The sequence below is a fragment of the Schistocerca nitens genome, chromosome 1 (genome assembly GCF_023898315.1).
Source record: "Schistocerca nitens isolate TAMUIC-IGC-003100 chromosome 1, iqSchNite1.1, whole genome shotgun sequence".
NCBI classification, from domain to species: Eukaryota; Metazoa; Arthropoda; class Insecta; order Orthoptera; family Acrididae; genus Schistocerca; species Schistocerca nitens.
Window position 1 is genome coordinate 74,102,422 of NC_064614.1, and position 27,824 is coordinate 74,130,245.

General features: G+C 42.7%; 1 protein-coding gene across 1 annotated transcript in view; it reads left to right on the forward strand.

Moving 5' to 3' along the window:
* The window catches only part of LOC126234580 (ionotropic receptor 75a-like), a 432,638-nt gene that overhangs the window by 294,676 nt on the left and 110,138 nt on the right, over positions 1-27,824 (forward strand). Inside the window, exons 5-6 of the mRNA XM_049943292.1 lie at positions 23,747-23,914; positions 27,232-27,458. Coding sequence (XP_049799249.1) covers positions 23,747-23,914; positions 27,232-27,458 — 395 coding nt within the window. The remainder of the gene's footprint in view (positions 1-23,746; positions 23,915-27,231; positions 27,459-27,824) is intronic.

Sequence of the window (27,824 nt, forward strand, 5' to 3'; positions counted from 1 at the left end):
CCACATTTAGTGCATGCCGGCTCCCTGGTGCACAACCTTAGGACGTGATCCAAATCACCACAGTTGTGGCAACGAGGTACCATGACATAATCTCTTGTGTTAACGGCGTGAAAGCCGATGTATATTCTGCCCATTGTTATAATGTTCCGCCACATTTGCGCTGACACCTCGGCGACGTGATGAACAACATCACGACCCCGTGGCCCAGTCTTAAATTTTAATTTAAAACAGTTCTTGAATTCATCTTCATTAATTTCCTCGAAATTTTGCTGCCTAATTGTTTCTAGTAATTCATCATTAGTCATTATTGCGGGTACATCATATAGTATGACTAAGGGATTACGTTTTCTCGGTGGTTCGCATTTGACCACCGAGTTCAGTTTTTGGTTGTTCAACAGTTTTTCTTTGTCATCTTCGGAAGCAACTTCAACTATGACAGAATTTCTACTTGGTTTAACTCTTTTAATTCGTATTTTATCTTTAACAGGGTCTATGCTTTTAGTGAAAAGTTTAGTGAATAGTTCTCCTTGTCAGTAGTAATGATATAACACTGTTCGTAAAGCGAATATTTCAGTTCTCAGTCCTCACTTGTACGAGCGTGCGCGTAACCGTCGCGGTGCGGCTGATTGTTGATAATGCGGAAACGCGATGATTGAACGCACGTCCTCACGCTCGCTACAGGACACTGGCATTTGACTACACTCTTTTATGGTAACTAATTTCTACTGATTCACATCAGTTCATTCTGGGAGACCGAAAATGGCGCGGATGATTGATTCTGTGCGACACGCAACGAGAGGATACACAATTACGTTATCGGCGGCACTGCTCATTTTTAATTACACCTTGACGCACTTCCCTCTGAATTACTTCCATATTTAATCACTTTCCTGTAGTAGCACTTGTGGAAAAACTTCAACCTGAATACTAACAATGATTCTTGCATGCAGAGCTACATACTACACAACATAACCGTTTCGTGTCCCGTGCTCGACTCTCTCCAGACGCGTCTGCCCGCAAAGATACTCCACAACTAAGCCAGCGATATGAAAATACGCTTACAATAGTAACATTAAGATTGCAGAAGGAATTCCACTATTAAATTCAGAGGAGAGAGCGGATACATGGAAAGGGTACACTGAAGGCCTCTATGAGGGGGACGATTTGACTGATGTGATAGAAGAAGATACAGGAATCGGCTTAGAAGAGATACGGAATCCCGTATTAGAATTTAAGAGAGCTCTGGGAGAGTTAAGATCAAATAACGCAGAAGGGATAGACACATTTCATCATAATTTCTATAATCATTGGGGGAAGTTGCAACGACCATTCATGTTGGTGTGTGTGAGAATGTATGAGTCCGGCAACATACCATCTGACTTCCGGAAAAATATCATCCACACAATTCCAAAGACTGCTCAAGCTGACAAGTGCGAGAGTAGTAGGATCAGCTCAACAGCTCAAGTGTCCAACTTGTTTCCAGGAATAATATACAGAGGAATGGAAAAGAAAACTGAGGATTTGTTTGATGACGATGTTTGGCTTTAGGAAAGGCAAAGGCACCAGTGAGTCAATTCTGACGTTGCGATTCATAATGGAAGCAAGACTGAAAAAAAATCAAGATACCTTCATAGGGTTCGTCAACTTGAAAAAAGAGTTCGACAAAGCAAAATGGTGCAAGATGTTCAGAATTCTGAAGCAAAAAGGGGTAAGGTATTGGAAGAGACAGGTAATGTACAGTATCCACAAGGGCCAAAAAAGAATAATAAGAGTAGAAGACCAAGAACGAAGTGCTCCGACTAAAAAGGGTTTGAGACAGGGACGTATTCATTCATCCCTACTGTGGAATCTGTACGTCGAAGCCATGATGGAAATAAAAGAAAGGCCAGTAGTGGAATAAAAACTCAATGTGAAAGGATAGCAATGATACGATTCGCTGATGACATTGCTATCCCGAGTCAAAGTTATGATGAATTACGTGATCTGCTAAATGGAATAAAGAGTCTAATGAGTACAGAATATGGATTCAAAGTAAATCGAAGAGTGACGAAAGTAAAGAGAAGTATCCGAAAGGAGAACAGCGAGAAACTTGACATGTAGGATTAATGGTCACGAAACAAATGAAGTTAAGGAATTATACTACCTATGCAACAGAATAACCAATGACATTAAAAGCAGACTAGCACTGATAAAAAGGGCATTCCTGGTCAAGAGAATTCTACTACTATCAAACATAGGCCTAAATTTGTGGAATAAGTACCTGAGAATGTACGTTTGGAGTAAAGTATTGTATGGTATTGAAACATGGACTGTGGGAAACCGGAATAGAAGAGAATCGAAGCATTTGCGATGTGGTGCTGCAGAACGTATGCTGAAAATTAGGTCTACTGAAAAGGTAATGAATGAGGAAGGTCTGCGCAGGATCGGAGAGGATAGGAAGATGTGAAAACCGCTGAGAAGGAGAAGGGACAAGCTGGTAGGACATCTCTTAAGACATCAGAGAATGACTTCCATGGTAGTACAGGGAGCTGTAGAGGGGAGAAACTGTAGAGGAAGACAGAGATTTGAATACATCCAGCAAAAATCTGAGGACGTTGTTTACATGTGCTACTTTGAGATGAAGAAGTTGGCACAGGAGAGGAATTCATGGCGGGCCGCATCTAACAAGTCACATGACAGATGACACCCTCCCCCCGCCCACCTATCTTAATGGATAGAGAGATTACCGAGTATTCAGAAACATGGTTCATCATCATAAGTTAACTCGGTACCAAAACTGAAGTGCATAACAGAGAGAACTACGTAAGGAATGAAAGATTTTCCCAGTTTTCATAAGTACGATAAAGCACTTGCCCGCGAAAGGCAAAGGTCCCGAGTTCGAGTCTCGGTCGGGCACACAGTTTTAATCTGCCAGGAAGTTTCATATCAGCGCACACTCCGCTGCAGAGTGAAAATCTCATTCTGGAAACATCCCCCAGGCTGTGGCTAAGCCATGTCTCCGCAATATCCTTTCCTTCAGGAGTGCTAGTTCTGCAAGGTTCGCAGGAGAGCTTCTGTAAAGTTTGGAAGGTAGGAGATGAGGTACTGGCAGAAGTAAAGCTGTGAGTACCGGGCGTGAGTCGTGCTTCGGTAGCTCAGTTGGTAGAGCACTTGCCCGCGAAAGGCAAAGGTCCCGAGTTCGAGTCTCGGTCGGGCACACAGTTTTAATCTGCCAGGAAGTTTCATATCAGCGCACACTCCGCTGCAGAGTGAAAATCTCATTCTGGAAACATCCCCCAGGCTGTGGCTAAGCCATGTCTCCGCAATATCCTTTCTTTCAGGAGTGCTAGTTCTGCAAGGTCCGCAGGAGAGCTTCTGTAAAGTTTGGAAGGTAGGAGATGAGGTACTGGCAGAAGTAAAGCTGTGAGTACCGGGCGTGAGTCGTGCTTCGGTAGCTCAGTTGGTAGAGCACTTGCCCGCGAAAGGCAAAGGTCCCGAGTTCGAGTCTCGGTCGGGCACACAGTTTTAATCTGCCAGGAAGTTTCACGATAAAGATATTTTGAATACGTAATGAGATGCACCAGATGAGATAAAAATATATACACATAAAAATAGTCACTGCACAAACTTTCTGCTAGGAGGCTGGTAAATAACCAAGAAAAAATGTGTATAAAAAACTCACACAGGGAGAAGTAAATTTTGAGCTTGAAAAGTTCCCAACAATGAACCAAACATCCTCCAATCATAACGTGCAGACTTTCACGGCTGGCGTCTTCATTAGTTAAAACTTCGAGGCTGGAAGGCTTGGTCAATCTGTAAAACTTCTTCTTCCTGACGTTCCGTTGCCGATTGCGGGTAACATCTTCCGAGATGAGTTGTTCTGTGTCGCAAATATTAGTAGAGGTCAGAACAGTCTTCCTTGTAGTTCTGAGTGCTTTATGTCGTACCTAAGTGGGCAAAGTGTTGGGGCTCCTATTGTTGGTGCTTGCGTAACCAAAGGAACCGAAGTGTTTGTTGTGTCAAACAGATACTGTGGCGAAAATTTATACCGCATACAAGGAAAGCGCAGAAACACTATCCGCTAAGTCACAACGTCAACGACAGTGTGCGTGATCATGACAGACAGTTACTGAAGGGCATAGAGACGAAAAATAAGACGAATACAGCTGCGTAACTTGTAACACGCCCGGGAGTACAATTGTGTGGGGTGGTACCTTTAAACTTTTTGTCGATTCGACCAGGCGCCCTGCCCACACCACGTACCTGGCAGTCCCGCGGCGGTCGTACTGTTCTACTCCACACTGCTGCTGGCTTGCCTGAAATTATTTATCGAAATATGCAAGCGAATAAGGGGAGCCACTCAACGTTAAAGCACAACACTATTCGACGTCTGCTACGAACAACTATATTCTGAGACGGTTAAAGAAAATAGCAGGTTGTACTGTTTACATTCTAAGTCATAAGTTTTGGTGTCAACTTCTAAATGATTGTCTGCCCACAAAATCACTTGGACGAGCATACGCGTTCCGAACACGGCGCGGATGATTGTCGATGATGCGAAAGCCGAATAATCGAACGAAAGTTCTTACGCTCACCAGGCTTACACAGATTTCTTTTGTTACCACTAGAAATGATATACCACTGTCCGTAAGGTCAGTTCTTCAGTTTTCAGGTCTCACTTGTACGAGCGTGCGCGTAACCGTCGCGGCGCGGCTGATTGTTGATGATGCGGAAACGCGGCGACCGAACGCTCGTTGTCACGCTCGCTACAAGACACTGGCACTTGTTTGCACTCTTTTATGGTAACTCATTTTTGCTGATTCACATTAGTTCATTCTGAGAGGCCGAACACGGCGCGGATGATTGATACTGTACGGTACGTCACGCAACGAGAGGATACACAAATACATTATCAGCAGCACTGCTCATTTTTAAATTACTTCTTGACGCACTTTCCTCTGAACCACTTGTATATTTTATCACTTTACTGTAATAGCACTTGTAGCAACACTTCAGTTTCCATACTAACAATGCCTCTCACAAGCCGAGTTATACACAACACAACATAACAGTTCCGTGTCCCATGCTCGACTCTCTACAGACGCGGCTGCCCGCAAAGATACTCCACAACTAAGCCAGCGATATGACAGTACGCTTACTAACTGAATGTCCCACTAGCGGACCCTGTCATCACTAAAATAACACGAAGGGAGCTCCATAAGCTGGAAGTTTCAGGGCAAGCTGTAATTCCAAATTCCTATAACAGGAAGAAAAAAAATAATGGTTCAAATGGCTCTGAGCACTATGGGACTTAACGTCTATGGTCATCAGTCCCCAACAACTTAGAACTACTTAAACCTAACTAACCTAAGGACACCACACAACACCCAGTCATCACGAGGCAGAGAAAATCCCAGACCCCGCCGGGAATCGAACCCGGGAACCCGGTATAACAGGAAGAATTGGTGTCGAAGCAATAAGGCCCAGACTATGGAGAAATGGAAGAAGCCCATTTGGTAGGATGATCTTGTTAAATGCTGTTTCCAACACCTGGCAGAGCTTATGTCTGGCGTACACTGTCCCAAGGCCACGTTGCCAACTGCTTCCTTCCAAGAGTGAGACATGGCGGGTATTAGACGATGATAATGATAGTCATATCGTAGTATTCAATAAGCCCAACGGTTACTCCACCACGTCGCATTACCGTCAAGGACTATGTTGTTGTTTTTGGGTGATTAGTTCCATCCGATGGTCCTACATTTGTTACCCACTGGCTACGCTGTGACACGGCTGCTGTTCACACAACTCGCATCGTAGAGGACGGAATTGTCGATTCTCCTTATAACACTACCACTACTGCTATTGAAGCATAACCTCAGAACTGGAGGCAAATTGTATCACTAAATTATTAGTCAAAGCAATTATAGTATAAAGAAGCAGAGCAGTGTTACCCTCTGGAAGGAATTTTGTTATGTTGACCGTGATTTACCCAACGGAAGTGGCTTATCGAAAGGGAAAGTCAGAACTGCGTAAATGTTTAAACAGTAACAAACAAAATTTGCATATCCACACTGTACAAATGATAAGGAAAACGGTCGCCAGCCTAATTAGGTATAAGAATGAGTGACATTCCTATTCAAGACAATGAATAAGAGTAACTTTAATGGACAAACACAACCTATTCTTTGCCACACGAGAGTGCAATGGACTCTATCACAAGCATATATTAACGTTAAGGTTGGAGCCGATACTCAGAGCAGAACAAACTATTTGCCTAAGTACAACAGATACTGATACACACTATTGTCTTCAGTGCTCAGTCAAACAGGATGGTCTCAACAATATTACTACTAATACTCACCACACAATCGAAAACTGTACACAGGTTAAGTCTCTCTCAGCGAGATACCTTTCTACTTAGAATAAATTTTAAATGAAATGCACTGTCAAACACTTTATCACTGATCTATGACTGAAAGCAATTACTGTAATCATCGTCAGTTACGGAGTTATGTGAGACGAATGTACACCAATGAAGAGAAGATAGAAATGCTACTCATCTATGGGGAACCCACCTTACCGACGGATTTTTTCTCGTCTTCTTGCGAGGCTTCAGGAAACGGGAAGTTTCAACTCACGTCAACGCAATCATCGTAGCACTCGCACAGACGAAGCTGCCGAAGTTACTGTTCTCTCTTCCGTTGCTATGACTCCACATGTGAGCACACGACAGCTTGAACACGAGACTGGCATTCCTAAAACCAGTGTACTTCGTATTCTTACACGTCACCGGTTCCATCCTTATCATGTACACCTACGTCAAGAATTGCGTGAGGATGATTTCCAGAATCGTGTACAGTTCCGTCAGTGGGCACAGCAGCAAATCCTCGCCAACCCGAAGTTCTTCTCCAATGTTCTGTTTACCGATGAATGTTCCTTCTCAAACAAAGGACAGGTAGATACAAGGAACATGCATTATTGGTCCCGCGACAACCCACAGTGGCTTAGACAGGTGGAACATCAGCGTCAATGGAGAGTTAATGTCTGGTGTGGGATGCTTGGCACTTTATTGGCCCTTATTTCATCAATGCTAGTCTAAACGGCACAGCGTATGCTAACTTCCTCAGACAAATTCTTCTTCCTCTTCTGGATGAAGTGCCGCTAAGAACCAGAAAGCTTATGTGGTATCAACACGATGGATGTCCAGCTCATAATGCCTTGCGTGCACATCGTGTTCTGAACCCAAGGTATCCTGCCAGATGGATCCGTCGAGAAGGAACAGTTACTTGTCCTGCTAGGTGTCATGATTTAAATCCTCTGGACTTTCTTCTTTGGGGATGCATTAAACACGTGGTCTATCGCGATATTCCAACAACTCCAGAGGACATGTAGGAACGTGTCGTGCTTGCTTGTAATTCTCTTCAGCAGGCAGCACTGGAAGCAGTAAATAATTCTTTAATTCAACCAGTGCACAAATGTGTCGGTGTTCAGGGTCACCACTGTGAACACCTTTGGATGTTCTACCCTTGGACAATGGTACAGGAGAGTCAAAGTCCATTTTATGTTAAGCTTTCACTTGATTACATTTGTTTTCTGACAACTACAACAAGTGGACGAGTTTGTGATCCCGGGCGCAAAGTCAGTGTTGTGTTATGGAATTACGCTACGGGCCATCAAAATTGCTACACCACGAAGATGACGTGCTACAGACGCAAAATTTAACCAACAGGGAGAAGATGCTGTGATATGCAAATAATTAGCTTTTTAGAGCATTCACACAAGGCTGGCGCCGGTGGCGACACCTACAACGTGCTGACATGAGGAAAGTTTCCAACCGGTTTCTCATCCACAAACAGCAGTTGACCGACGTTGCCTGCTGGAACGTTGTTGTGATGCCTCTTGTAAGGAGGAGAAATGCGTACCATCACGTTTCCGACTTTGATAAAGGTCGGTTTGTAGCCTATTGCATTTGCGGTTTATCGTATCGCGACATTGCTGCTCGCGTTGGTTGATATCCAATGACTGTTAGCAGAAAATGGAATCGGTGGGTTCAGGAGGGTAATACGGAACGCCGTGCTGGATCACAACGGCCTCGTATCACTAGCATTCGAGATGACAGGCATCTTATCCACATGGCTGTAACGGATCGTGCAGCCACGTCTCGATCCCTGAGTCAACAGATGGGGACGTTTCCAAGACAACAACCATCTGCACGAACAGTTCGACGACGTTTGCAGCAGCATGGAGTATCAGCTCGGAGACCATGGCTGCGGTTACCCTTGACGCTGCATCACAGGCCGGAGCATCTGCGATGGTGTACTTAACGACGAACCTGGGTGCACGAATGGTAAAACGTCATTTTTTCGGATGAATCCAGGTTCTGTTTACAGCATCATGATGGTCGCATCCGTGTTTGGCGACATCGCGGTGAACGCACATTGGAAGCGTGTATTCGTCATCGCCATACTGGCGTATCACCCGGCGTGATGGTATGGGGTGCCATTGGTTACACGTCTCGGTCATCTCTTGTTAGCGCTGACGGCACTTTGAACAGTGTACGTTACATTTCAGATGTGTTACGACCCGTGGCTCTACCCTTCATTCGATTCTTGCGAAACCCTACATTTTAGCAGGATACTGCACTACCGCATGTTGTAGGTCCTGTACGGGCCTTTCTGGACACAGAAAATGTTCGACTGCTGATCTGGCCAGCACATTCTCCAGATATCTCACCAAACGTCTGGTCAATATTGGCCGAGCAACTGGCTCGTCACAATACGCGAGTAACTACTCTTGATGAACTGTGCTATCGTATTGAAGCTGCATGGGCAGCTGTACCTGTACACCCCATCCAAGCTCTGTTTGACTCAGTGACCAGGCGTATCAAGGCCGTTATTACGGCCAGAGGTGGTTGTTCTGGGTACTGACTTCTCAGGATCTATGCACCCAAATTGCGTGAAAATGTAATCACATGTCAGTTGTAGTATAATATATTTGTCCAATGGATGCCCGTTTACCATCTGCATTTCTTCTTGGTGTAGCAATTTTAATGGCCAGTAGTGTAATAATGTTGTGTTTCAGTGAATGGTATACTGTGATACATTTTTAAATAGGTCTTTAGGAGAGGAAATGAAATGCCGAATAAACAATACGGGCTGCTATTTAAGAAAAGTCATATCGCTGTTCATACCTTTGTAAAAAACAAAGCTACGACTAAGGCAATCATGCTTATTGATGTCCCCCTGACGGCTGAAGAACATTGGCTTGAAACCTTTTTGTATTTTGCATCTGGACAAACAGATACTTAGGGTGGTCAAGATGAATGGGGCACCCTGTATTTTCAAAACGCTTAAGATTTACAAACCCAAATTTTTCCTGGTAAACTCATACCGTAAGGGGGTTGCCGGGAGGAGGGGCGGGGAGGGGTTGGGCGGTGGGAAAGGGGGGGGGGGTTGTGGAGAGCGTGCAGTATACCAGTGCGAAAGACTGCTCTACGACTACGCCATAGTTTATGACTCGTTGTAATATATCAGTCTCGTCGTAAAAATCAGCCCTTCCTGTAACCTTCAAGAAGCCAGCAGAGCAGAAATTAAGTACGTGCTGAGATCCAAACAGCTCCCTATGCCGGTGCATAAAAATTCTTTTATAGGGCAACATACAAGGGAAGGGGAAGTATCTCATAAATTGAGAAAGCCTCGGAATGTAGCCACGCAATTCCTTTTATTGTTCGAATCAGATATACTTTTGATTTGATTAACTTTTTAATGACGCCTATGAACGTTGGACGGGAAGCGCCGGCTATTATACGCTGCTGCTTTATTTGCACATTCCGGACACCGCCACCACTCGGATTATGACCGTGGCTCCCAAGACCTGAGATACGCCGTACGTCGCCGTATCGTAAATGCTGGATACAAGTGCGCGCGCAGTGCTTTGGCAATGAAAGTGGAATAGTGTCGGTGTGCGCACGCCTTGCAAGTATAATTATATGCAGTCTCTGCTACTGGGGTAATGATGCTGAAATACAAGCAAGCATAAACGGTTATTTGCAGCATTGGCTGGCAATGAACAGAAGACCATCTCTCGTATCACTTTTGCACCTGTGCTCTGCCGTAAGTGCCTGCCAATGAAAATCACAGCAACCATCCAAGAAGTTTAGAATATAGCAGTGTTTTCGGAAATTTTGTGAAATGGTTTCAGGCATGTCCCATGTCTTCCACAAGACACACCTGTGTCATGCTACTGGGAACGTATTTTGTTCCACAAGGTTCCAGCTTGTAGCACATACTTCATCTTCTCTAGGTCAATTACCTTTCCTGCGTAACATTGCCTGAGGAACTCGTCTTGCTTACAAATGTGGTGAACATTTCAGTAAAGTTATATAGAGTTTTAGGAAGAACTCTTAAAGTTGTTTTTATAGGCAATGATGAAATGTTGTTCACCAGCCTTCAGATTTGTGTGACTTACCGCGTAATCGAAATTTAGCGAATTTCTTTTAGTACTCACGTGAATAACTTCACATTTTTCTTTATTCATGGTCAATTGCCACCTTTCTCACCATACATATATCTTATCTAAATCATTTTGTAATTCGTTTTGGTCATCTGATGACTTTAAAAGACGGTAAATTACAGCATCATCTGCAAACAATCCTAGACGGCTACTGCGATTGTCTCCTATGTCGTTAATATAGATCAGGAACAATAGAGGGCCTATAAGATGACATGGAGATAGGAGAAGTTCAGAGTGTAAAATTATTGGGATTACAACCTGATAATAAATTTAGTTGGGAGCAACATACTAACGAACTGCTAAATAGCATAAACTAGTCTGTGTTTGCAATGTGAATGATGTCAGTCATAGGATAGTATAAATATAAAAAACTGGCATATTTTGCTTATTTTCACTACATTATGTCATATGGTATCTTATTTTGGGGTAACTCCACAATCCGAGAAAAATTTTTAGAGTACAGAAGCGTAGAGTACATCCAAGAACATCATGTCGAAACATATTCAAAGAATTGGGCATATTAACCACAGCTTTTCAGTATATTTATTCTTTAGTGAAGTTTGTTGTAAATAATACATCTCTTTTTTCAACTAACTGCTTAGTACACAGTATCAATATTAGGAATAAGAACAATATACATAAAGATTTGAAATCACTTACTCTTGCCCGGAAAGGAGTCCAATACTCAGCAATGCATATTTTCAATAAGTTACCAGCAAGCATTAAGAGTTTAGTTTCAGACAAGGCACAATTTAAACATAATTTAAAGGAATTATTGGTGGCCAACTCCTTCTATTCCATCCATGAGTTTCTCAACAAGTGCGGTAGAACATTTTAACGCAAATTTATTATACTTCAATTTTTGACCATACTTGGCTGTAACAGCCAAGTAACTACCTACTGTGTGAATGATGGATGTATGGATAGCAGATGTAAGTCTTAAGCCTGTAAATAGTGGAAGTTTAATTTTAAACCTTGTACATAATCTGACTGTTCTTAACTGAGGGTCACTGAAATGAATAATTTATTTTCATTTTTGACAATACTTGGTTGTAATAGCCAAGAAACTAGCAAATGTCTGAATGATGGATTTAATGAAAGTAGATGTAAGTATTAAACCTGTAAATATTAGAAGTTTAAATTTAATTCATGTACATAATTTTACTGTTTATTGGCTGAAGGTCATTAAAATTAATGAAACTCAAGTTTTTCTAATTACATTTTTGTAATGTGTTTATCTGACATATTCCAAACCCATGAGGATTCCCTCTTTTATGTATCTATGGAATGAATAATTAATCTAATGTAATCTAATAACACTTCATTGAGGAACGCCGTGTATTATTTCTGGTTTAGGCGATGACTTTCTGTCTATTACTATGAACTGTGACCTTTCTGACAAGAAATCGCGAATGCAGTCCCACATCTGAGGCGATATTCCATAGGCACGCAGTTTGGTTAGAAGACGCTTGTGAGGAACGGTGTCGAAAGCCTTCTGGAAATCTAAAAATTTGGAATAAATTTGACATCCCCTGTCACTGGCACTCATTACTTCATGAGTATAAATGGGTAGTTGTGCTGCTCAAAAACGATATTTTCTGAATCCGTGCTGACTACGTTTTCTTCGAGGTACTTCATAATGTTTGAGTACAGTATATGTTCCAAAACCCCACTGCAAATCGACATTGATGATATGGGCCTCTAATTCAACGGATTACTTCAACTTCCCTTTTTGGGTATTGGTGTGGCTTGAGTAAATTTCCAGTCTTTAGTTACGGATCTTTCTGTGAGAGAACGGTTGTATATAATCGCTAAAAATGGAGCTATTGTATCAACATACTGTGAGAGGAATCTGACTAATATGCAATCTGGACCATAAACCTTGCTTTTATTAACTGATTTAAGCTGCTTTGCGACATCGAGGATATCTATTTCTATGTTTCCCATCTTGGCAGTTGTTCATGATTGGAATTCATGAATATTTACGTCGTCTTCTTTGGTGAACGAATTTCGGAAAATCGTGTTCAATAACTCTGTTTTAGTGGCACTGTCATCAGTGACTTCACCGTTGTTATCGCGTAGTGAAGGTATTGATTGCGTCTTGCCACTGGTGTGCTTTATTTATGACCACAATCTCTTTGGGTTTTCTGCCAGATTTTGGGACAGAATTTCGTTGTGGAAATTATTAAAACCATCTCGCATTGAAGTACACGCCATATTTCGAACTTCTGCAAAACTTTGCCAGTCTCAGGGATTTTGCATTCTTTTAAATTTGGCATGCTTTTTTCGCTGCTTCTGCAGATTTTCGCTGCTTGTGTGCCATGGGGGTTCAGTACCATCACTTATTAATTTATGAGGTATATATCTTTCAGTTTCTGTCAATACTATCCCTTTGAAATCATTTCATAACTTTTCTACGCTTACATGATCAGATCGGAAGGAGTGCAGACTGTCTCTTAAAACGGTGTTAAGAGAATTGTTATCAGCTTCTTTAATTAAATATACTCGTACTTTGCGTTTCTTTTTGATGGTTGTAGGAGTTACGGAATTCAGCCTAGCAGCTACTGCCTTGTGGTCGCTAATCACTGCATTCGTGACAACACTCACTATTTGTCCAGGATTATTTGTTGCTAAGAGGTGAAGTATGTTTTGGCAACCATTTACGCTTCGAGTGGGCTTATGAACTAATGGTTCAAATTAATTTTCTGAGAAAGCGTTCAGCACAATTTCGGATGAAGTTTTATGCCTGTCTACGACTTTAAACGTATAATCTTTCCAGCATATCGATGGTAGATTAAAGTCACCACCGACTGTATTTGTATGAGTGGGTTACCAATTAGAAATGAGAATCAAGATTTCTTTGAACTTTTCAGCAACTATATCTTCTGAGTCGGGGGTCGGTAAAACGACCCAATCAGTGGTTTAGTGCGATTGTCAAATATAACCTCTACCCATACTGTTTCACAAGAACTATATACTTCAATTTCACCACAAGGCATTCTACTTCTGACCGCAATAAATACTCCACCACCAGTTGTATTTAATCTATCTTTTCTGATCACTGTTAGATCATGTGAAAAAGTTTCTGCAGAACTTATTTCCGGCTTCAGCAAGCTTTCTGTACCTATAACTATATGAGTATCAGTGTTTTCTATTAGTGCTTCGAGCTCTGTTTCTTTCCCAACACAGCTACGATAATGTACAGCTACAATACCTATCACTTCTACAACTAACGTATTGTGTTTTACTTGTCCCCTTCTAGATGGACAACCTTTATGTCGTTCACTGAGGCCCTCTAACCTAAAAAACCGCCCAGTCCCTTCCACACAGCCCACGCTTCCCGTGTAGCCGCTTCCTGTGTCTAGTGGACACCTGACCAACCGGTGGCGTAAGTCAAGGAATCTGCAGCCTACACGGTCACAGAACCGCCTGAGCCTGTAATTCAGACCCTCCACTCGGCTATGCACTAAAGGACCACAACCGGTTCTATCGACGATGGTGCAGATGGTGAACACCTTAATCTCGCTAGCAGTCTTTACCATTTGCGCTAGCCGCCCAAAACCAGAGCGACCTACGTCATTGGTACCGAAATGCGCCACCATCTGCAGTTGGCTGCAACCTGCATTCTTCATGGCATCCAGAAGCAGCCTTTCCACAGACAGAATGACTCCCCCCAGTATGCACACGGAGTGCTTCCTTCCCCTCCTTGGCCGCCATGTTCCTAAGGGGCCCCATTACGCGCCTAGCATTGGAGCACCCAACTACCAAGAAACCCACCCTCTCTGAACGCTCAGACCTTGCAGGCCGAGAAGCTTCCTGGGACAGGGTGGATGACTGCATCCAGCTCACAGAAATCGTCAGCCACAGATAACACCCGAAACCTGTTCGTCATACGAACCTTGAAGGCCCTACGATTGGCCCCTTGGAAAGTTTTTCAGTGTCTGCCAGACATTGGAATGATCTGCCAGTCAACCACAGGTGAGGGGTCAACCTCAGTGCAGGCAGTACCTGGGGCAGCCTCAGCATCGGACCAAACAGGGGCACATGGGACGTGCTCGATGTCTCTCCCATCCCCACTGCCCCTTGGCAGCAGCCTCAAGCTGTGTGAAGGAAGCGAATGCAGCCTGGAGTTGTGAGTGAAGGGTCGCCAACTAAGCTCCCATCTGTACACATCAGTCACAGTTCCTATCCATTATTGCAGTTGCTTCTGTTTGAAGCTCTTAAAAGTACACAACAAACAAATGGTGTACTCAGCTTTTTTTTTTTTTTTTTTTTTTTTTTCATCAGCCTACTGACTGGTTTGATGCGGCCCGCCACGAATTCCTTTCCTGTGCTAACCTCTTCATCTCAGAGTAGCACTTGCAACCTAAGTCCTCAATTATTTGCTTGACGTATTCCAATCTCTGTCTTCCTCTACAGTTTTTGCCCTCTACAGCTCCCTCTAGTACCATGGAAGTCATTCCCTCACGTCTTAGCAGATGTCCTATCATCGTGTCCCTTCTCCTTATCAGTGTTTTCCACATATTACTTTCCTCTGCGATTCTGCGTAGAACCTCCTCATTCCTTACCTTATCAGTCCACCTAATTTTCAACATTCGTCTATAGCACCACATCTCAAATGCTTCGATTCTCTTCTGTTCCGATTTTCCCACAGTAGACTTCTCTGAGCCAGAAATGCCTTTTTTGCCATAGCGAGTCTGCTTTTGATGTCCTCCTTGCTCCGTCCGTCATTGGTTATTTTACTGCCTAGGTAGCAGAATTCCTTAACTTCATTGACTTCGTGACCATCAATCCTGATGTTAAGTTTCTCGATGTTCTCATTTCTACTACTTCTCATTACCTTCGTCTTTCTCCGATTTACTCCCAAACCATACTGTGTACTCATTAGACTGTTCATTCCGTTCAGCAGATCATTTAATTCTTCTTCACTTTCACTCAGGATAGCAATGTCATCAGCGAATCGTATCATTGATATTCTTTCACCTTGTATTTTAATTCCACTCCCGAACCTTTCTTTTATTTCCATCATTGCTTCCTCGATGTACAGATTGAAGAGTAGGGGCGAAAGGCTACAGCCTTGTCTTACACCCTTCTTAATACGAGCACTTCGTTCTTGATCGTCCACTCTTATTATTCCCTCTTGGTTGTTGTAGATATTGTATATGACCTGTCTCTCCCTGTATCTTACCCCTACTTTTTTCAGAATCTCGAACAGCTTGCACCATTTTATATTTTCGAACGCTTTTTCCAGGTCGACAAATCCTATGAAAGTGTCTTGATTTTTCTTTAGCCTTGCTTCCATTATTAGCCGTACCGTCAGTATTGCCTCTCTCGTCCCTTTACTTTTCCTAAAGCCAAACTGATCGTCACCTAGCGGATTCTCAATTCTTTTCCATTCTTCTGTATATTATTCTTGTAAGCAGCTTCGATGCATAAGCTGTTAAGCTGATTGTGCGATAATTCTCGCACTTGTCAGCTCTTGCCGTCTTCGGAATTGTGTGGATGATGCTTTTCCGAAAGTCAGATGGTATATCGCCAGACTCATATATTCTACACACCAACGTGAATAGTCGTTTTGTTGCCACTTCCCCCAATGATTTTAGAAATTCTGATGGAATGTTATCTATCCCTTCTGCCTTATTTGACCGTAAGTCCTCTAAAGCTCTTTTAAATTCCGATTCTAATACTGGATACCCTATCTCTTCTAAATCGACTCCTGTTTCTTCTTCTATCACATCAGACAAATCTTCACCCTAATAGAGGCTTTCAATGTATTCTTTCCACCTGTCTGCTCTCTCCTCTGCATATTAGCAGCTGGAATTCGAAGTGCTTTCTCACTAACGGTCTAAACGACACTGAGCTACACTAACCAAAACAAACATAAGCATGTACAATACTAGCGTCGATAGCAACGCTACACTGTTGTTAAAATAAAACCTTGTGCCTAGTAAGCACTCGAACACCCAAGAAATTACAAAAATAATCTAGTTACTATACAGGTATCCGTAAATAAATCAGACGCTCCTGTTGGAACCTGGTAAAAATAAACAACAAACGAGCGGTGTATTCGACTTATTAGCAGCAGGAACACAAGGTGCTCTGTAACTGACGGTCTATCCGACACCGCGATATGTTACGTGGCAATGTCACACCATGCGAAAATTGCTTTCGTCCTTAGGATGTGCACACAAGTGTATATCACTGTACCAACTGACATGACTGTGCCGATTTCGGAATCCAACCACATTGGCCAGCACTTCCCACTAGACTGCCAACTAAAATCCAGTGCCACTGGCACCGCTGCAATGACTGCCACTTCTTGCTCGTAGCTGTCGCGCCGTGGATCTCTGGCCCAAGAATCCACAGCCTAACACAGCATTTCTTTAACAACCAACAGCGTGCGTGGAAAAGAGGCCATGTGTCTACCTCCTCACCTGCCTGCAGAGAGACACTCGTGAATCTCACTTGGACTCCTGTGCTTTAGCTCTACTACAGGGCAGATATCGATAGGCCCCCCTCCCTCTTTCTTGTAACTTGTGTCTGTCTCTGTATTGTGGTGAACTATGCCACAAACAATTGGCGTTTCGACTATGCCCCGTACAAGCCTATAACCAAAAATTGGAACTGGAACAGCTCCAAATTCTGTTCCTGGAAAACGGATATTCGTCTCAGCAGATACAGACGTACAGTCTGCACAGTAAGGAATAGGATGAGGTCTTCAAGACGACGGACTGCCAGCCACGTATTGGAAATGTTTCGCGCGAAAATAGGCTGAGTAAGAAAACATAGTGTTCAAGTGATGTTTCGACCTCCATAAAAAATCTGTGCGCTTCTGGGATCCGTGAAATAAAACTTAGATCTGCGCAACGCTGGTGTTTATAAGATACTGTATGTGTGAAAGTAAACACTTGGCAAAGAATGCACACTCTTCAGGAGGGTTGGGACTGGGCGATACACTCGCCTCCTGCAAACAGCAAATCCGCTATCGCAGACCACTACATTTACACTGGTCCTTCGATGAAATACAATGAAACAAAAAATATGGAACATATTTCAAACATTTGGAACACTGATATCAATGAATCAGTGGAAATACGACTGCCTACAACCCATATAAATCGGGACTGTGGTTTCCAGTTAAATAATGTATAGAATCCTGTCACCGAAAAACTTCTTGCTCCGTGTAGCCGGCATTGTTCTGCGGTTTTGCTCTGTTGAAATGATCGAAATGATATCAACAAAGCAGGATGTCAACACGGAAGGCACTCACAGAAACGAACACACCCATACTGAACTCGCATGCTCTCTAGCAACATTTGCGCAGTGACACCTCAATACGCAATGCGTGCGCTATGTGGTTTTGAACAGGCGAGCTCAGTGTCTTTTGGCCAGTATACAACTGAATGTGGCCAGAAGACTCTGCGCCGAAGTAAAGTGGCCTCAAGTTGCTGAAATCCGGCAGTTTGTCCGAAATTTCAGAGAACATACCTCATCTTTCTTGTAACTTGTGTCCACCTCGGTCTCTTCCTATTCTTCCTGCCGGCCGCGGTGGTCTCGCGGTTCTAGGCGCGCAGTCCGGAACCGCGCGACTGCTACGGTCGCAGGTTCGAATCCTGCATCGGGCATGGATGTGTGTGGTGTCCTTATGTTAGTTAGGTTTAAGTAGTTCTAAGTTCTAGGGGACTGATGACCACAGCTGTTAAGTCCCATAGTGCTCAGAGCCATTTGAACCATTTGAACCTATTCTTCCTTATTCGGCCTAAAATATCACTGTTTCTTTCGAACAATTTTAAAACTTGACATCCGTACTGTAGTGCAGGAGACTAACATGTGGAATAACTCGAGCTTTACTGAAGGGTCCCATTTTGAACCCTAACCCGCAAAAATGCAGTTTTTTTTTTTTTTTAAATTACGACTTTCGGCAGCCCCTGAAGCGACCACCTCCTTTAGCCTATCGACATTCCCTCTGCGTCCTGTACATTTCATTTGGTGTTACACCTTTTCATATCCTCCAAAATAAGTAGTTATATTTGTACTCTGAGTTGAGGCAATTTATTCAGACTCTGATAGGTGACAAGAATTGACATAAATGTCACTTCAATGTCTTTGTTCTTCAGGACAAGCGTGACAATCGGGACTGACCGCGGGATTTTTGAGTAAACCATCCAGACAGAAAAAAAAAACCACAGATGATTTAGTTGATACTCAGAAAACTCACATTAGTATGGCTATATTATGATTTGATTTTTTCAGTCCTCCGTATGTGGCTAGTGTTTAAAATACTTCTCCACATTAAATAACTTAAGAGGAAAATATAAATACGCAAATTTCTAAGAAAAACTTTTCATCGATACATACTGGGCAATCGTCAATTTTCTGGATGTTAGAGTGAAGAGACAGAACAACTCCTATCATCGATCAGTTTCTTGGGAACCAGACAATAATAAATACACAAAAGCTTGCCATTTATTTACAAGTCTGCGGCAACATGTTACAAGAAGCGTACGTACTACATGGAGGAAGTCCCACACGTCTTTTCAGTCTGTTCAAATGCAAGTTTGTGCACGGTCATTACCAGACAAGTCGATAGTTGACATTGTTTATAAGCTTGTAAGCTCCTCTCCTACTACCGTCCCACTGATTATGATTTTGGTCCTCTGTTTCCCGTGCACGCTACGTAGGGAGTAGCCTCACACACTTTATTGATAGGATCCTTTGATGCTAATTTCTGAAAACAATATCTCTGATGGTCGCATGTGAACCCATAACTCAAACCAATGCAGAACAAAAGCTACATTTGCACTGAAGTGATAAAGCTCGTGAGATAGCGATATGCACAAATACTATTTGATAAAAAGAATCCGGACACCCCCAAAAACATACATTTTTCATATTAGGTGAACTGTGCTGCCACGTACTGCCAGGTACTCCATATCAGCGACCTCAGTAGTCATTAGACATCGTGAGAGAGCAGAGTGGGGCGCTCCGCGGAAATCACGGACTTGCAACGTGGTAAAGTCACTTGTGTCATACGTCTGTACGCGAGATTTCCACACTCCTAAACATCTCTAGGTCCACTGTTTCCGATGTGGTAGTGAAGTGGAAACGTGAAGGGACACGTACAGCACAAAAGCGTACAGGCCGAGCTTGTCTGTTGACTGACAGAGACCGCCGACAGTCGAAGAGGGTCGTAATGTGTGATAGACGGACATCTATCCAGACCATCACAGAGGAATTCCAAATTGCATCAGGATCCACTGCAAGTACTATAACAGTTAGGCGGGAGGTGAGAAAACTTGGATTTCATGGCCGAGCGTCTGCTCATAAGCCACACATCACGCCGGTGAATGCCAAACGACGCCGCGCTTGGTGTAAGTAGCGTAAACATTGTACGATTGAACAGTGGAAAAACGTTGTGTGCAGTGACGGATCACGGTACACGATTTGGCGATCCGATGGCAGGGTGTGGGTATGGCCAATGCCCGGTGTATGCCATCTGCAAGCGTGTGTAGTGCTAACAGTAAAATTCGGAGGCGGTGGTGTTATGGTGTGGTCGTATTTTTCATTGAGATGGCTTGCAGCCCTTGTTGTTTTGCGTGTCACTATTACAGGACAGGCCTACCTTGATGTTATAAGCTCCTTCTTGCTTCCCACTATCGAAGAGCAATTCGGGGATATCGGTTGCATCTTTCAACACAATTGAGCACGTGTTCATAATGCACAGTTTGTGGCGGATTGGTAACACGGCAATAACATCCCTGTAATGGACTGGCCTGCACAGAGTCCTAACCTGAATCCTACAGAATACCTCTGGGATGTTTTGGAACGCCGACTTAGTGCAAGGCCTCACCGACCGACATTGATCCCTCTCCTCAGTGCAGCACTCCGTGAAGAATGAGCTGCCATTCCCCAAGAAACATTCCACCACCTGATTCAACGTATGTATGCAAGAGTGTAAATGTCATCAAGGCTAAGTGTGGGCCGGCACCATATTGAACTCCAGCGTTAGCGATGGAGTGTGCCACGAACTTGATGGAGGGTGTCATGAACTTTAAGTCATTTTCAGCCAGGTGTTCGGACACTTTTGATCACATAGTGTAAGCAGATGGTGGTGGTATCGCGTACACAAGGTATAAAAGGGCTGCGGATTGGCGGCTGTGTCATTTGTACTCAGGTGATTCATCTGAAAAGATATTCGATATGATTGTGGCCGCAAGACGGGAATTAATAGACTTTGAACGCGAAATGGTCTTTAGAGCTAGACGAATGGGACACTCAGATTCGGAAATCGTTAGACTCTCAGCGTCAATAGTGTACTGAATATACCAAATTACATTCATTACCTCTCACGACGGACAAGGAAATCGCCGACGCCCTTCACTTAACGATCGAGCTCAGCGGCGTTTGCTTAGCGTTGGCAGTGCTAGTAGACAAGCAGAACTACCTGAAATAGCCGCAGAATTCAATGTGGAACGTGTGGCGAACGCATATTTATTTATTTTAACTTTTACGACCCTATTGGATCACTTTAGTTCAAATCTTGTAGTCGTCCTTAGCCGTTTCATTTGTTTGGCTGTTTCTTCTTTCTTTTTAGCCCATATTTTTTTGAGCCGTTCCGATCTTCGTTTTCTTTCCTCCTCTGAATACACCACATTTCGTCTCTGCCTTGGTTTGTGCGTGAGTGTTATTGTGTTTGTTTTTACCCATTCGCTGTATTTCTGTGATTTTGTTACAAGATCCTCCTTCGAGATTCCTAGTTCTTCCATGTCCTTCATATATTAGAACAGTAAGGCTAAATTTGGCGTTAATGGGCTGTGGCAGCATATGACTGATACGAATGTGTTTGCTAGCAGCACGACGTCAACAGCAGATCTTCTACTGGGCTCGTGACGATAGCGGTTGGACTCCAGGTGAAGAGGAAACCGTGGCCTCGGCGGATGAGTCCCAATTTCAGTTGGTAAGAGCTGACGGTAGGGTTCAAGTATGATGCAGACCCACAAAGCCTCGTATCCAAGCTGTCAAAAAGGCACTGTGCATGCGGATGGTGACTCCATAATGATGTGGGCTGTGTTTACATCGAATGGGCCGGGTCCTCTGGTCCAACTGAACCGGTAATTGACTTGAAATTGTTATGTTCGGCTACTCGGAGATATCTGCAGCCATTCAACGATAGGTTTCTTGAAACTTTATCGTAAATGATCATCAGCTTGTTATTTTTATGCTCAGTGCTACCGTCTCGATCAGTAGACCATTATCAGGACGAAGCCTAACGGACAGACAAAATCTTTAAAGTGCACATGTCACAATATGCTCACAAAATAAAAAGTATTGCATTAAATAACGTAGAAATTACCGGCAACTCGCAACCAGCTTGTCACTACAGCTGTTTACATGCTCGCTTGATTGATATGATTAAAAATCGCTTGTTCCCTCATATTAATTCATGAATGACACGTAACTTTAATGATGGTTAATTCAATTATTTCTTGTTCACTTTTTATTAATTTGACATTTCATGTTTTGTGAAGCTTTCCTTCAATACACATGTCACTTCTTTGTATGCGTTTTCAAGATTATGCATTTTTGACACCGTTTGATAAATACATTTTTCGTTAAGCCTCTTCGATGTTTACATCATTGTTAAAACGATATAGTCCAAAGTACTCCAAAGATCTCAAATGCACATGTGCTAATCAATGTTACAACTGCAGACACCCTCTAACGATTTCTGTCCAAGGTTCATAGGAATTTGTCTTTGATCTTTTCTGTTAAAAAATTTGTTTTGCTAGTAGTCCGTCATAATTTCCTTCAGTTTGAAATTTATGTTTGGCTTGAGTGCGTCTTCTACATATCCTTGTCTTTTGGAGATCATTAATTGTTACGGAAGCTATATATTTCATCCTACATTAAAATTGTTAACGTCCAACATTGTAGTGACCAGCTGGTTACGACTTGTCAGTAATTTCTACGTTATTTAACTCCATAACTTTTATTTTGTCAACATATTGTGACCTGTGCAGTTCAAATATTTTGTCTGTCCTTAAGCTTCGGCTTGATAATGGTCTACTGATCGAAACCCATAGCAGTGAGCGTAAAAATAAACAGATGATGGTAACGTACAATGAAGTTTCACAATTATGTGACAGCTGCCGAGCTCCACCTCATCACCAATGTAGACTGGATTTCTATGGATGACAGTAGGCATTGTCAACGGACCATGGAGTGAATGATTGGGATACTCAGATACCCCGACATGAATTCCATCTAATCTTATCTGGCATGATCGACAAGTCACGTCGCGTACAAAATCCTACACCGGGAACACTTACGTAATTATGGACCGCTGTAGAGAAAGCGTGGGCCAATATTTCTGCACTGGACTTAAAATTACTTGTTGAGTCTATGACATGTAGAGCTGCTGTACAACGTAGGGAAAAAAGGACGTCCGACACGATATTATGAGGTACCTCATGACTTTTGTCACCTGAGTGTGTTTTACAGCATCCACAAAACGTCTTTCGTGATAATAATAAATTTTTTTATCGTGCGCCTCTATCACACAGAATGCCCTACACGTAAAACATGAACGATACAACTCAATAAAGGTATCTGACTGGTGCGACTTGTTTACACGAGACCAGTCAACAGTTAACCCTCACTCACACTTCTGCGCCATATTCGCAGCCTGCTGGCGAGCGCCAAACCAGGCCCACTGTTGAGACCAGAAACAAAAAGCAGTGCAATCACACATTGACACAACTGCATATAACTCCGGTAAGTGAGCGATTCCCCTTACACAGTACACCATTCAGTAAACGGACCCACGTATGTAACATTTAAGATACACGTATCCTTCTCACGTTACTGAAAGTAATTTAATGATAGTAAACAGTTCTACCATTGCATAATTCTAAAGAAAGTGAAAGCGACTTAAAGCCAAAGGGTATTGGACATCATGAAACTTTAAGTCTCTGAGATGATATTTACAATGTACAAACGTAGTCGAAAATTAGAAAGAAGGGCAGATGTACCTGTAAGGCCATTTTCATACAAACTGCTTGCAGCACACGTTGTGTTTAAAATTTAATGAAAGTAGAATGAAATGTTTATCCGGTACTTTGAAAGCACTGCTATTTTAGAAGTTATATATTGATGCAAAACGTTTCCTTAATGAAATATGAAAAAAATGAGTTGTCAAAATATCATCCACAGCTATTATTGCTGATAAGTTTTATTACCTCGTGATATTTTCCAGAATGGAAGTGTACTACACAGACAGTTACGGGTGGCAGACTAACGGCACGTTCGACGGTGTGATAGGCATGATGCAGCGCGAAGAAATCCAGATAGCCGCCTCGTCGCTCTTCATGAGGCGTGACAGAATGCCGTACGTGGACTTCGCCGCAGAAGCTTTCTATCTCAAGTACGTCGTGACCTATGTGTGTAGCTAGATGCTTGTAGATTTTTTAATATTGTCAAGTGTTAATACATTAAAAAAGAATATGTTTCATATATATTTCAGATGATATTTTAGCTCAAAGAAAACAATCTGCATTTTCTTATATGAACCTCCTCACACTTTAACTCTAATAAATATATTTCTTATTAAGTTCAATGTTACTTCGAGTTCTGTCAGCGAGGGTGCTGTCACATTAAGTATATGCCAGTACATGAATGAATTTTACAATAAAATTAATATGTTATATAACTACGTCATAAGTAAGGAACAATATCGACTGATAAATAACTAATGTCTCTGAAATCTGTCACCTCCATTTAGTAGTTGTAGGACAACATTTTCCTCTACAATCTCTGAGTTTAAGCATAACATTTTTTGACTGTTTTCCGTCGCTACCTGTTACTGATTTTGGTTGCCGATTGATAGCCCCTGTTTCTCCTGTGTCTAATCTTGGTATGAGATAACTGCTGAACATATTTTCAGTTTTTATTTCTACTCCTGTCCCCCGTCGGCATACACTTCTAGTGTTATATTTACTCAGCGTTACTACGAATCTTAGATACGCTGAATTCATGGTTAACACTATTAATGTCTGATATGGAAATATGATCAAACTTGTTACCATTCATAAAATGTCCAATTTTGTTGAGATTTTCCCTTAATTCACTTTTAACTTTCCAAATCTCTCTTTAAGTTGAGATATCGTACCCTTATCCGTTCAAATTTTGCACTAGATCTCAGGACATAGTTACGTAGATGCTCTGTTTCATATTATTTAGTACAGTATAAAAAATTTTCGTAGACAGTAAATTAAACGTTTGAATAAAAATTCGTCATTCGTTGGTGTGAATCTTTTTTGATCTTCGCATGACACACTGAATTCTTCCAAGCTCTTTTAAGTTCTTTACTGTCACTCTACTTACATTTCCCGCAGCAGATAAGGGATCTTCTACTCTCTCTTTGCATTTGCCCATACATAACCGCTGCCTCTTGTGCGACACTTCTCAGCATGAGCCAACTGCTTAATAGACTCTCATTTTCTGATTCGACTACTGTCTCCTTACTGGTACTTCAGCTCACTTACTCTGTCACATTAATCACAAATGTTTATTTCATGTATGTCTATTTATTATTGCAGTTGCTCCTGTTCCTCCATTTCTTTCTAATCGACTTTATTCTCCATTCAAACATATTTGTCTACCACCTTATCCCTCTACAAATAATACCCATTTATTCACTTTATTATCCTAAAATTCAGACTTAGCTAGCATCATTTTTAAGGATAGGCTTCCTGTTTCCAGGCCTTAGCCCATTTTTCCCATTACGGTATGGTCTTCATAATTGTGCCTGTATAAACACCACCAAATGTTGCATTTCCCCCACCATAACTGTGAATCATAACATGCTGTAAGCGTAAGTATTTTTATTGTGATGTATATTATTATGTTCAACAGTGATATTACCTAACTGCTAAATAATGAAGTCTTGGAAACAACCTATACGGAAACATCACTGCGTGTAATATAGTAAACTTTACCTGTCACGGTCACCATTAAAAGAAAAGTGTAGTTTAGTGCTTGAATCCTTATGAATTGTTAAAATTGACCTTAATTTTATCACAGATGACAACACATGTAACAGAAACATCTGATGTTTGATTTTAGGGCTCGGGTATTCAGCTCGTTGGTGTCGCCCAACACGCGCAATATTTCGGCAAGCCGACGTCTTGCCATCTTCAGGAGCTCCTGGTTCGAATGGCTCTAAGCACTAAGGGACTTAACACATGAGGTCATCAGTCCCCTAAACGTAGAACTACTTAACCCTAACTAACCTAAGGACATCACACACATCCATGCCCGAAGCAGGATTCGAACCTGCGACCGTAGCAGCAGCGCGGTTTCGGACTGAAGCACCTAGAACCGCTCGGTCACAACGGCCGGCTCAGGAGTTCCTGGGCCCCAGAAGCAAGTGAAAATGGCAAGAAGTTAGATTGCCATAACATCGCGCCTGCTGGACGACGCAACAGGGCTGAACATCCGAGAAATATTCAAGTGAAACCCCTGATACTTAAATGATGAGCACAGTCTTTGTTTCCTTACAAGGGAACCTCCCCATCACACCCCCCTCAGATTTAGTTATAAGTTGGCACAGTGGATAGGCCCTGAAATACTGAACACAGATCAATCGAGAAAACAGGAAGAAGTTGTGTGGAAGTGTGAAAAAAATAAGCAAAATATACAAACTGAGTAGTCAATGCGCAAGATAGGCAACATCAAGCAGAACATGAGCTCAGGAGCGTCGTGGTCCCGTGGTTAGCGTGAGTAGCTGCGGAACGATAGGTCCTTGGTTCAAGTCTTCCCTCGACTGAAAGTTTTACTTTCTTTATTTTCGCAAAGTTATGATGTGTCTGTTCGTTCATTGACGTCTCTGTTCACTGTAATAAGTTTAGTGTCTGTGTTTGGCGACCGCAGCGCAAAACCGTGCGATTAGTAGACGAAAGGACGTGCTTCTCCAATGGGAACCGAAAACATTTGATCGCTAGGTCATAGGTCAACCGATTCCTCCACAGGAAAACACGTCTGATATATTCTATACGTCACTGGTGACGGCATGTGCGTCACATGACAGGAATATGTTGTCGACCCACCTAACTTGTACACTTGGCGTATGGGTAAAAAGATTCTTCTACCTTGCCCGATTTAGGTTTTATTGTGGATGTAATAATCACTCCCAAAAAAGTAAAGAAAACATAAGAGTTTGTCACATAAACTGAAAATAAAAAATTAAACTTTTCACTCGAGGGAAGACTTGAACCTTGGACCTTCCAATCCGCACCTGCTCTCACTAACCACGGGACCACGGCACTCCTTAACTCCCACTGTCCTTGATGTGGCCTGTCTTCGCATGGACTACTCAGTTTGTATATTTTACTTATTTTTTTCATAGTTCCACACAACTTCTTCCTGTTTTCTCGACTGATCTGTGTTCAGTTTTTCAAGGCCTATCCACTGTGCAAACTTATAACTAAATCTGAGGGGGGTGCGATGGGGAGGTTCCCTTGTTAGTAAGACTTACACTCTTTCATATTAATACAAATCAGTGGCACGTCCATGACTGTGGTAATTGAAACAAACGTCACCAATTATTGTTATTCGGCGGAGGAAAAAGGAATGATAAGGAGTTTATCGACTATATAAGGTGTACAAAGCGCTCTGGGTAACACCAGCCATTTTGTGGCACGGAACACGCACTGTGGTGAGGTAAGTGTGGCGTGCCCGCAGGACGGCCGTGGTGTTCCGGCAGCCGACGCTGGCGAGCGTGACGAACATCTTCACGCTGCCGTTCAGCACGGCCGTGTGGGCGTGCTGCGTGCTGCTGTGCGTGCTGACGCTGCTGCTGTTCGGCCTGCAGCTGCGCCTGGCGGCCAGGCGCGGCATCGAGGGCGAGCTCACGCACGTCACCTACCCGGAGCTCTTCACGTTCGTGCTCGGCTCCATCTGCCAGCAAGGTGGCCAGCTGCTTACACAAAATATACAAGATTAATACGATCCTCTTAAACTGGTAACTGGAAATTCAGTGGTCTCACAAAGATATAGAAACATCGTGTGGAATGTACGCTCGATCATAAATGTACACGCTAGCCAAGCCTGCAGGTCGTGCTATTGTACGAGGTGTACAACTTTGCTTCCGCCGTTTCTACCCCAACATGTGAGGCTTTAATGAAAAAATTGGTTACACATGTACCGTTCAAAGTATTTTCCGTCACTGTCCACTACTTCCTCACATCTTTCGGGCAGTGTACGAACCCCGCGTCGAAAACTTTTTTCATCTTTTGAAGCGATCCACGAATCGATCCAATTTGTGACTTCTTCAT